The sequence below is a fragment of the Triturus cristatus genome, chromosome 11 (assembly GCF_964204655.1).
Source record: "Triturus cristatus chromosome 11, aTriCri1.1, whole genome shotgun sequence".
Lineage (NCBI taxonomy): Eukaryota > Metazoa > Chordata > Amphibia > Caudata > Salamandridae > Triturus > Triturus cristatus.
Genome location: NC_140594.1, coordinates 294,561,866 through 294,574,524, shown reverse-complemented (window position 1 = coordinate 294,574,524; position 12,659 = coordinate 294,561,866). Strand labels below are relative to the sequence as shown.

At 46.2% G+C, this 12,659-nt stretch overlaps 1 protein-coding gene across 2 annotated transcripts in view; it reads left to right on the top strand.

The window, feature by feature from the left end:
* EWSR1 (EWS RNA binding protein 1) overlaps nucleotides 1-12,659 on the top strand; it is a 510,501-nt gene that overhangs the window by 163,001 nt on the left and 334,841 nt on the right. For both annotated transcript variants that reach the window (XM_085634473.1, XM_085634474.1), the window contains exon 7: nucleotides 2,968-3,338. In XM_085634473.1, coding sequence (XP_085490599.1) covers nucleotides 2,968-3,338 — 371 coding nt within the window. The remainder of the gene's footprint in view (nucleotides 1-2,967; nucleotides 3,339-12,659) is intronic.

Below are 12,659 nucleotides of genomic sequence, written 5' to 3'. Positions count from 1 at the left end.
AGGCTTCCGTAATCATTTGGCACAATAATTCCAACTTGTATTGAATTCACAATTTCTGACATCATAAACCAGATTCCCATCACTCTCTAGTACTGTTCAGATCTTGTCCTTCAATCTTTTCTGACACTGAAATCGGTCTCTGGCAGTGCTGCCTGCTCCTATTGAACACTTAGCCACATATGTACATCCAAGCGCTTCACTAACTACAGTAGCACAATCACGTCCTCCCTCCTAGGTTAGACTTCGACCTTTCCTTCTGTACGTAACTAAATAACCGTATCACATTCAGCACCTTAGAGCTAAATAAGGATAAAACGTATCAATAAACCATAACATGATACTTTATCGCACCTACATAGAGGTCAATGCTCCCTGCAGGAGTGTGTTAAAAGCAAACCACATCAGGGAGCGTGTGTCCAACGCCATGTAATGGGGATTCATTTATGTTATTACTTCAAAGCATGAGCCAGGCACAAACTACTGGAGGATAAGGAATCCATTGTTTGCTGTGAATTTTTAATTTGATAATTGTAGAGGGTGAAATCTTCATTAAAACTCAAATTACACATCTGAATGCACACAGCGCTGTAAAGCCTAGCTGAGCTGGTAAATCATTGCGCTCCCTCTTTTTGCATCTGTAGCCTGCTCTGCTACAAACGAAAACACATAGGTAAAGCACATTGGCATTTACAACGCCAATAGCTCTCACTCCCCCAAATGCGAGCCCTATTGCATTGTATTGCAAATGCTTGTTGACTGATGCTGTGTTTTTTTTCGACTAAGAGTGCTTTGAGATCTGCTAACCAGACCTCTGTGCCAGTGCCCTGACTGTACAGTGTATGTTGAATTATGTGCATCCAATTGGAAATGACTGACTTACTTGTAAGTCCCTAGTAAATGGTACCCCGTGCATATCTGTTAGAGGAGTACCCCAGGGTTTGTAGCACTGACACGGCCACCCTGGAGGTACCCCAAGTTTAAAAAAAAAAGACACGCAGTCTGCCACTGCAGACTCGTAGAGCAGTTGTGCACTGCTAACCCGACTTTGCCATTGAAAGCAATGGCAAAGCCACCACTTCCCCTGTTCTTGTGCAAGTCACTTCTCACAGGCCTATCGAGCCCTACAACAGGGTGCAACATATAACACAGGCCATGTACTTCACATGTCCCAACGGTAAAACACACACAATTGTAGTTTTTACTGTGGAAAGACTTAGTCACCCAATTGCAGAGGACAGGGTTTCAGAGGCTGTAACTACTGAACGGTGTGACCAAAGTAGGCACTCCAAGGTATCAACTCCTCTTGCATTAATTTCGACTTGAGATGCAAGACTGGATTAAAGTAACCGGTTGCAGTGTGCACCTTTGGTAAAGCTGCCACTTTGTTGACTTTAAAAATTCCTCTGCCTTTCCAGGCACACATGGAGCCTGCTCCACCAGACCGCTTTCTGCTCTCCTTTAGAGACATGCCAACTACTCTCAGGAAGGAGAACAATGAGGGGTTGCAGGTCAGGGAGGTGTTACATCCCTTCTTCAGGAAGCCACTTGGTTGTTGGCCCTTATTCGCTCTAGTGTCTAAAAACCTATGAAAATAGTCTATTTTCTTAAATTGGTGTCTGATTTCTTGAGTGTCGTGTCAATTTATTAAATTGTTTTGATGTTAAAATACTTTACTTTTTCCTCTGTAATCCTTGCTGCTCAGTGCAACCGCTACTCAGGGTTGAGCTTTAGGCTATACTGACAAAACCTACTGGACCTAAAGGGGTTGATATGCGTGTTACAGTGAGGTCGCACAGCCATATCCTATAACCCAACCCAATTCCTCACACACCCTTCACACCTAAAGATATACACTGTCTCCCCCAGCACACACAGAAACCATTTGCAGGATTAGCTGTTTTCTCTGGCCCTCCTGTTCTGCTCCTCCTGAAGGTAGAGGGTCTCCAGTTTTCCAGTAATCCATTAACGTCCATGTGTTTGAGAGTTGCCGTGGGCATGCTACAAAATGTACCCTCAGTAGAAGATTATAGTAGGAAAACCGCACAGTGCAGAAGAAGGACACTTAACAAACTGAAGGCATAATTCCTTCTAAAATATACAAAATTCAACAAGATGAAAAATCTTGACAAATGATAAAGTTGAGTGAAGCAAAATAAAACTAAACAAAATGTTCTTTAAGTAGGTGGATAAAAAAATCTTTACACTTTTTTTTTTTCCAGTGGAAGTCTGAAAACAGTCATGCATGTACCAGAACAATGCATGCTAAGATAGGGAGGCCGCTAACTTGTTAAAGGGAGTGTGCAGTTTTCAGTATAATTTGCACAACTGCCTGTGGCTACTACATTTGCTTCAGGTTTTCAGCGTTTTCATGGGCAGCAGAATTGGGATTTATGCTGCAGCTTTACATTGTGTGAAATCTTCTCCTAATTTGACTTGGGTATCCTGTGCTGTAATTTATATTTTATAATTGGAGCCTCACATGCACGCAACAACTATGCTAGTATTTATGACTTCTAAATTCAGAGACTGCCATGCAGAATCGTGTTTATTGTGATGTGCTTTAAAACAGTGTTTCTCTAACTCTTCTGTGCACACTTTCATGCTAGGAAGCAACCGTAGTCTAAGTGCAATGATTTTTTTAAATTATTTTTATTGAAGGCACATAGCAGCTGTGTTTAGGCAGCGGAAATGTTTACCTTTTTTTATTGCTAGAATGTCCAAGAAAACTGCACCAGCTTTCCAGGGCCAGACCTATTTGCTTTGCCAATTATTGTTGGTTTGTTTACCCATTACTCATGTAATTTCAATTTTGTGTATCAAGGTGAACTGTTGGGCGTTGGCTGCCTCGTTTCAGCAGTCTGCACTGTGCCTCTTTCAAAGTAATTTTCCTACAGCGGTTACAGACCATTTGTTTTCATTGTTGTAGGTCACATTTTTCATTTTGTCTCTAATTTGTTTTTTACTTAGTTACCCCACAAGTCAACCTCCTGGCTACGATCAGAGCGGATACTCCCAGCAGAGCACTTACGGACAGCAACCACCAAGCACCTATGCGCAGCAGCAGCAACCACCACCAAGCTATGTCCAGCAGAGCGCATACTCGCAACCTCCGCCCAGCAGTTATCCTCCACAAACTGGATCCTACAGTCAGCCCCCAACCCAGCATAGTCAATACAGTCAACATAGTCAGCATAGCCAATATAGTCAGCACAATCAACATAGCCAACATGGGCAGCACAGCCAACAAAGTCATCATGGTCAACATAGCCAGCACAGCCAGCAAAGCAGCGGTCATTATGGACAGCATAATGACTATGCACCACCAAGTCAAATGAGAGGTATTTGTTTCAACAATGTTCTGTGATATTACATATGATGTGATCTGTTAGTTTCCTGTGGTTAAAAGTATTTAGTCTGTATTCAATGTTCTTGTCTGCATTATTTCAATACCTGAATGCCAAAATTGCCTTCGTTTTTAAACGGACCATATGTTTATTTTGGCTGCAGCCCAACTTCTTTGAATGTTAATTTGGCATTTTCATAATTTAGCAATGTGAAACATTTTGTTCTACTAGACATAAGCACACGTTATTCTCAACCAAAATTCCCAGTTATCTATAGCTTTTAAAGTGGACCAGGCCAGCAACGTGACTTAACTCTTGATCACAATTTATCTTGGACTTTGACTGCTGCTTGAGCTGTAACCAGAAGCCACAGCATTATCACATGGGACCACCTGCTCCTGAGGAAGATTTACTTGTGAGTTTCGTGCTGCTAAGTGTTTACTGCCGTAAGTGAATGGACCATCTAGAAACCATGTTGGTGTAGGTTGGCGTTACTTTTTAGGAATTTAAAGCCTCTGAACATATTATTTTGCACTTGAATAATTTTCTTGATTTTCATGCTGTGCATTATTTTGCCATCTAGTAGTTTGGTCCAGAATTTGCTCCTTTTTGGTTTTCTTTTTTTGTGTGGGGTAGTCCACCATTTGGTGCTATGCCCCTTCTTGTATGATATTCTAAGAGACACGGGTCCATACCAAAGATATATAGAGCAATGGTACACAAAACCATATTAAGACGTGTGTTGATTTCATACAAATGGAAAATCAATGTATTAAACAAGCAATGAAAAAAACACAAAGCAAAAGCCGGCAGTGCTTTAACCCGCACGCTGGCTGGTTCCAACACTGCATCCTCGGATTCTGCAGTAATCATCGAATCCGGGGGTCTTTATCCTGCCACTGTGCATTACCGGTAAGCTTTTGAGTGTACGCTGATAGTGCCCTGGTGTCTCTCTTGACTCTACATTCTTTGACTTTCGGAGTTTTCAATGCAGGCTCCAACTTCATCCCGCATCGTGGTTCTACTATATGGGAACGTTGTTACCGATACTCTGCCTCAATGTAGGTCCCTCATTTTAATGGTCCGTACTCCTGATACATTTGGCCCCAGGTTGTACTTGGCCTAATTTCTCTTTGTAATTGTTAGAATTCTTTCCCCACCCGAGTCTTCCTGGATTCAGCTCTGTTGGAAGGGGAATCTGCTTTAAGTACATTGGTACTCTGCCCCTCCGTAAGTCCCCCATTATTATTATTCCACTTCCTGACACATTTCGTCCTTGAATGCACTTGGCTAAGCTCATTGCAAATTCCTGATTTTTAACAACAGGAGCCTTTCTAGATTCTGCTCACTTTTCCCACTTCACTGCTAGGGATATCAGACCTGGGACCACACTTCTCCAGTTACTTCATTTTGTGTATTCCTTCACTGCATGCTGTACGTCTATCTCAATGCCCGGGCCGTTACACCTCTGTCACTGCGTACACTGTCCGATATCACCGCTCACGCCTTAGTTTTTTCACTGCCAATTCCCTTGTATTTTGCAGTATTTTTATGTCTTATTGATTTGTGTGTACAAATCTTACTGTTTTGCTTCATTGCCCAGCTCTACATTTACACATACTTCTGTTTTGTTTCTCACCTCACCTCTGATTCTCTCCCCCCCCCCCCCTTGCCCCACTTCTTGGCCTTGTACAGGCAACCTCTCAGGCATATATTCTTGTCCTGATTATTCCCCTATCCTGGCAGGGATCGAATCGTCTTAAACACATCTGGACTCCAAACTTGTTCATTTTGATCCTTGTGGAGCTCACGGTGTTTGTTGCATTGACTGTTCTTAACAGGTATCTTGCTAGTGTAGTAACTACATGTGTAAATGCCTGAAGTCTGAAAATCTGACCAACCTTTTTACCCACTGCACCTTGTTTATGTTTTGCTTTGTGTTTTTTGATTGCTTGTGTAATAAATACATTGCGTTTCCATTTGGATGAAATAAACGCAGGTCCTAATGTGGTTCTGTGTACATTTGCTCTATACACTTTTGGTAGGGACCCTTGTCTCCTAAAATATATTGCATACCCTAGGTCCCTCTTGACTCACAGGGTCCCTTGTTTCTTTATAAACCCTTCTCGTATGATGTCAGACGCACACCCTGGAAACCCTTCAACATAGACACCATCTTCAGATTTGTTTTCTCTGATTTCAGCCTGGAAACGGCTCTCTGGAGTTTAAGCGGAAGAAACTTCACTAAGGAGGATTGTTTTTCACTAAAAACATCTAAGATAGCAGGGCTTATGACCGATATCGTGTGATAGGCGAAAAGAGGAAGAGATAAGAAGACTGATGCCTACCACAGTCACATTGATTGGAGAGTCAAGCGGGTTATGGAGCACACCTCCATTAGATTTAGCCCCAGTTGCAACCATAAATATGTCTCCTAAAGGACCTTCGTTTAAAGGGGTGTGCAGAATTCCAACCCAAGACCTTCAGGTTAAGACAGAGGTGAGCGCACTAGACCATGACCTTTTCGCAGGTTAGATGAGAATTCTTAAAAGATCTGGGTTTGTTGAGAGAGGAAGACGAGACACTTGAGGACACACGATGGCCCAGGGACTCTACCTCAGTCAAGGCACGTTTGTCAAACTTTGTGGATTTCAAGATTAAGTGCAAAGTTAATACAACAAGGGGGCTCTGCGACCGAGACAAATATTCCTGAAAGCACACCAAATAGGCATCAACTGCTTTGGTACCGAAAAAGTCAAAGGTTACCACTGGAGGATATCCTGCTGAACCAGCCTTGTCCTCAAAGGTGGCTAGAGAGCATTGGTGGGGCAAGACTCCTTCAGAGAAAAACGGCTTGGCACTAAAGAAAATGAGTGCAATGGTAGGCATCGAACAGAAAGGTTCGAGGCATGTGGGCTGCTGAATTCATATCTGTGCATAGATCGCCGCCTAGTGTTGGGTCCGGATGATTGCATATTGTTGTCCTGGAAGAGTCTTCGAAGTATCACGAGATAGGTGGCTCCTCCCCTGGACTACAGTGCGCATGGGCATCCCCTCCATCCTTAGATTGTTTTTTTCCGCCATTGGGTTCGGATGTCCTCATCTCAACTCTTTGAGTATTTAGGAAAAACTTTATGTTCGAGGCATATGAGCTGCAGATCACACACTGAGGATAAGATCGCCATCTGGTGTTGGGCTCGGATGATTGCAGGTTGTTGTTGTCTTCGGAAGAAGCCTTTGGTCACGAGATTGGTGACTCCTCCTCTGGACAACAGTGCACATGGGCATCCACTCCATCGTCAGATTGTTTTTTTTCCGCCATTGGGTTCGGATGAACTTTTTCCGCTCCAGCAGAAAACTTCCAGCAATGGATTTAACTCTTCAATCTTCATTCCATCGACATCGAAATCAACTCGGACCGGTTCCGGAAGCGGCTGATGGACAGGACACCCTTCAAAAAATGCCCCCAGTGTGGAGCGAAGTTCCCCCACAGTGACCACCACGAGGTTTGTAACCTGCCTGTCGCCGGAACACAACGAATCGACCTGTCCAGCTTGTGCCGCTTTCCGTTCCAAGAAGACCCTCCGGGACCGAAGAGCTCGACGCCATATTATGGCCAAACCAGCTCCAGAACCGGAGGACATCTTTGCTCAGGATGTTCCTGACGATGACACCGAAGATCTCGACCGTGTCCGAGGCCGCCGATTCCGATGACCTCATCACTCCAGGGCAGCGTGTGAGTACCACCCCCCCCCTGCCCCTGCCCCATCCAAAAAGACATTGGTCAAGACTCCGCCAGCTGGGCCCTGCTCCGAAGAAATCTAAGCCTGTGGGTGGCTCGGGCTCGAGCAAACCTCATGTTATTGTACCTATAACACCTTTGGCACCGAAAACTCCACTGTCTGCACCGGAACAGGCTTCAAGACCGAAATCTCCTTCGGCACCGAAACGTTCCTCGGCACCAAAGTCTCCACCGGCGCCGAAACGTTCTTCGACATCGATGCCGAAAACTCCGTCGGCACCGAAAAAAGTTCATAAAGACCCGAAACGGCCATCACCGCCACCACCTTCGGAGCCGGATGAACTTTTTCGCCCAGATCCTACTCAAAAGCGGATCTACATCAATCCCGAAACCGGACATGTGACTGCCGTCCCATACAAGAAACGGAAGCTGGACATCACACCATCTCCAGCTCCCATACGGAAAAAGGACTGTGCTACTTCACCACTTCGTCCTTCCTCTCCTGTTTTACATCCTAACCCCCCCCCCCCCCCCCCCCCCCCCCCCCCCCCCTCCTCCTCCTCCTTCTCCTTTACCTTTACCTTTACCATCTCCCTATCATTCATCTCCTCCACAGGATGATAATGATGACTTCGGGGGAGGGGCGGACCCTGATTTATTTAATGATCCTGTTGATCCAAACGACCCTTTTACATTTCCAGACACAGCACCAGTAGATGACTGGTCTTATCCAATGCCTGACATGCCTGACCCCACTACCTACCCCTCCAAGCCCTCCCCTCCTGATGACCATTTGGGTTTTGGCCAACTAATAGGGCAGCAACATTCCATGGCGTCACAATGCACACGGACCCCCTTGAAGAGGACTTTCTCCTCGATACTTTTGAGCAGTCACAAAAAACTGTTCACATACTGCCCATGATTAAAGGGGTTATAAAGCATGCCACTGAAGTCTTTAAAGACCCTGTTAGAGCTAGGGTTCTCAACCCACGCATCGAAAAAAAGTACCGATCAGCCCCGCAGGACCCTGCATACATTAAAGCCCAGCTCCCTTTAGACTCCTTGGTCGTATCAAATGCCAGGAAGCGCGTTAACTCACAGACAACTGGAGAAACGCCTCCCCCGGACAAGGAGTCTAAGCTTTTAGAGGCCTCAGGCAAAAGAGTCGCCGCACAGGCGGCGAACCACTGGCGTATTGCCAATACCCAGGCCCTGTTAGCCCGGTATGATAGGGCGCATTATGACCAGCTTGAGGACCTTATGCAACATCTGCCTGAACCCTTTAAATCCCAGGCCACTGACCTCATTCAAGAAGGCAAATTAATATCTAATGCCTCCATTAAATGCGCCTTCGATGCGGCAGACACTGCTTCTCGGGCGGTCAATACTAGCGTCTTACTCAGACGACATGCCTGGCTCCGTATTTCCGGTTTTAAACCGGAGGTTCAAACCGCAAATCTAGCTCAACCTTTTAACCAAGAGCAGCTATTTGGCCCTGCAGTGGACACTGCATTAGAAAAAATGAAGAAGGATAATGAAACTGCCAAGTCTATGGGAGCACTGCAGTCTCCTCAAACCTGGGGTTCCTTTCGGCGCTCCTTTTATAGAGGAGGCTCCAAAAACGCAGGAACTGAGACCACGTCCACCTTTAAAAATTCGGGACAAACATCCCCTAACAGAGGATATTTCCGAGGAGGTTATAGGGGAAACAATAACAGAGGGCGAGGCAACAACACCCGCACCTCCCCAGCCACCAAACAGTGACTTGCCACCACTCCCACCAGACCATTCCACTCCAGTCGGGGGGGCGGCTCCAACAATTCCTACCTGTCTGGACTTCCATCACCACATACAGATGGGTAAGACAAATTATCCAGTCTGGCTACTGCCTCGAACTCATACAATCCCCCCCAAACATACCACCCAAACAACGTCCAATGTCCTCACATCATCTCTCTCTCCTCAAACAAGAAGTTCAATCCCTGTTACAAAAACATGCGATAGAACCAGTCCCTCTTCAACATCAGGGAACAGGGGTATATTCTCTATACTTCCTCATTCCCAAAAAGGACAAAACATTAAGGCCCATACTGGATCTCAGACTACTGAACCAGTATATACATTCGGATCATTTTCATATGACCACTCTCCAACAAGTCCTCCCACTATTACAACAGGGAGACTTCCTTGCCACATTGGACCTCAAGGACGCGTACTTTCACATCCCTCTGCATCCCGCTCACAGAAAATATCTACGATTTGTGGTAGATGGGCAACACTATCAATTTACAGTTCTCCAATTCGGAGTAACAACAGCACCCAGGGTGTTCACCAAGTGCTTAGCAGTCGTGGCTGCGCACCTCAGAAGACAACAGATCCAGGTCTTCCCCTATCTGGACGATTGGCTCATAAAAGCCAATACTCACCAAAAATGCGTTCTCCACACTCATCGCACTATTCAAACCCTCCAATTTGGGATTCACTATCAACTACCCCAAATCCCATCTACAGCCTTCCCACTTAAATCAATATCTAGGAGCAACCATAGATACATCCAAAGCCATTGCTTATCCCAGCACTGCCAGGATAGCCAGTATACAAAATCTCATCTCTCAATTTCAAACTCATCCATCTCTTCCAGCAAGAGTGTTCATGCAGCTCCTAGGCATGATGGCGTCATGCATCTCCATAGTCCCACACGCACGACTTCAAATGCGTCCCTTACAGGAATGTCTAGCACAACAGTGCAACTAAGCTCACGGACAACTTACCGATCTGGTGTTGGTGGACAGTCGCTCACTTCGCTCACTGAAATGGTGGAACACCATCAACCTGTCCAAAGGGCGGCCGTTCTTAGAGCCTCTTCCACAAGTTGTGCTAACTACCGACGCATCTCTCACGGGGTGGGGAGCCCACCTCCTTCACCATACCACTCAGGGCAGATGGACCAGTCAACAAAAACTGCTCCACATCAACCACCTGGAACTCTTAGCAGTGTTCCTAGCACTAAAATCCTTTCAGGTACACCTAAAGAACAAAACTGTCCTCATACGCACAGACAACATGACGACAATGTATTATATACAGAAACAGGGAGGGACACACTCTCTCCAACTGTCCCAGCAAATCTGGAGCTGGGCAATTCCCCAAAACATCTACCTGTTAGCAGAACATCTCCCAGGAATCCACAATCAGGTGACCGACCTCCTAAGTCGCCACACACAGTAGATCCACGAATGGGAATTACACCCCAAGGTTCTACTCCCCTTCTTCCAAAAATGGGGACAACCAGACATAGACCTGTTCGCCACTCCCGAAAACACAAAATGCCCAACCTTCGCCGCCAGGTTTCCACACCCACAGTCGAAGGGCAATGCCCTATGGATGAACTGGTCAGGCAGATTTGCGTACGCTTTTCCGCTTTCCACTAGTTCCATTTTTGGTACGCAAACTGAAACAACAGTCGCTAACACTAATACTGGTAGCTCCCACTTGGGCACGTCAACCGTGGTTCACCACACTTCTGGAACTATCCTTAGTTCCACATCAAAGGCTACGCCTCTCCCCGGATCTATTAACCCAGAACCATGGAGAAATCAGACACCCAGATCCTCAAACACTGAACCTAGCGATCTGGCTCCTGAGGTCTTAGAGTTCGGATACCTCAATCTCCCTCCAGACTGTATGAATATCATAAAGGAGGCCAGACGACCTACTAGAGCATGTTATGCCGCAAAATGGAAACGATTTGCCATCTACTGCGCTAATAATGACATACATCCATTGGATGCTTCCATCCAAAACATCATTTGCTATCTACTACACTTGCAAAGATACAATCTAGCGTATTACTCTATACGTTTACACCTAGCAGCCTTGGCAGCCTACTTGCAAAATAGGCAACACCTGTCCCTTTTTAAGGTACCAGCCATCAAAGCGTTTATGGAAGGTCTCAAAAGAATTCTTCCCCCAAGATTACCACCTTCCCCAGTGTGGAATCTCAATGTGGTTCTAACAAGACTTATGGGTCCCCCATTTGAACCTATGCACAAATGTGAATTACAATTCCTAACATGGAAGGTAGCTTTCCTTATCGCAATCACTTTCCTACGAAGAGTAAGTGAAATACAAGCCCTTACACTAGAGGAACCTTTCTTACAACTACACCGTAACAAAGTGGTTCTTAGGACAAACCCTAAATTTCTTCCAAAAGTGATTTCCCCTTTCCACCATAACCAATCGGTAGAGCTACCAGTCTTTTTCCCAAACCCAGACTCCGTAGCTGAAAGGGCCCTACATACCTTAGATGTCAAAAGAGCCTTGCTCTATTACATCGACAGGACAAAACCTTTTCGAAAGACAAAACAACTCTTTATTGCTTTCGCACCACCACATAAAGGCAATCCCATCTCCAAATCCGGTATAGCCCGGTGGATAGTTAAATGCATACTTTTGCAGCGTGAATCTTTCTGGATTCACTATGCTGTGCATTATTCCGCGATCTTGTGGTTGGGTCCGGATTCGTAGTCCTTTCTTTGTGTTTTTTTTTTTTTTTTTTTTTTTGTAGCCCAGGTGGGCGTCGACGTACACCATTTGGTGCACCTCCCGTGACGTCGTCGTGCTTCCTGCGGAAGTCCCACCTTTGGGGCGCCATCTTCAGATTCTTTTTTCCGCCGTTGGGTCTGGATCGTCATCGGGAAGCTCCAGAATTACACTAGAAGGAAGAAAAGCGAGTTTCGTCGATAGAAACACTAGAAGATATCAGGAAAGGAAAAGATTTCATCAGGAGCGCGAAGAAAGGAGGACCAGCGCCCTTTTTCTTCGACGGCCTTGGAGAATGCACGCTCAGAGACCCTGAGCGCAATGGACAAGACGCCATTCAAGTTCTGCCCAAACTGCCACCACAAGTTCGCGCAGAGAGACCAGCATCCGGTCTGCAACCTCTGCCTGCCGGTCGATCACCAGAGTATCGACTGCAACGCCTGCTCAGCCTTCGCGCCGAAGACACTCAGGGTGAGAGAGCGGCAGAGAAGGGCCAACGCCAACATGGATGGCAAGGGGAAGCCCCCGACGCTCTACGCTCTGGGCCTCTCCTCAGACGACGAGGACAACGTCGCCGAGACAGCCGAAAACTTCACGGTCGTAGAGACCGACAAGAAAAAAGAAGACTAGGTAAGAGAATCGTCGAGCGCAAAACAGAAAGTACCTCGACAACACGAGGGTGACTCGAGAAAATCTGAGTCAAAGTCCACGAAGGGAGCCCCGGCGCCGAAAACTTCGACGTCCAAAGGGGGAACCACGGACAAGAGGCCGAGCGGATCCTTAGATAAGGACTCCCTGGTGCCGAAAGACGCCGAAAGGCAAGGGTCGTCGAAAGCATCCCATGAAACGGGCCGATCGACGCAGAAAGAACGTTCGACGTCGACGCAAGTTTCATCGAAAAGACCCGCGGTCGACGCCGAAAGCATCTCCGAGATGGAGAAAAAGAAGAGGCGGCTCGAGGCCGAAATGGAGAACATCCTTCAAAGAAAGAAGGAGTTCGACGCCAGAATGAAGGAATTCAAGATTCCAAC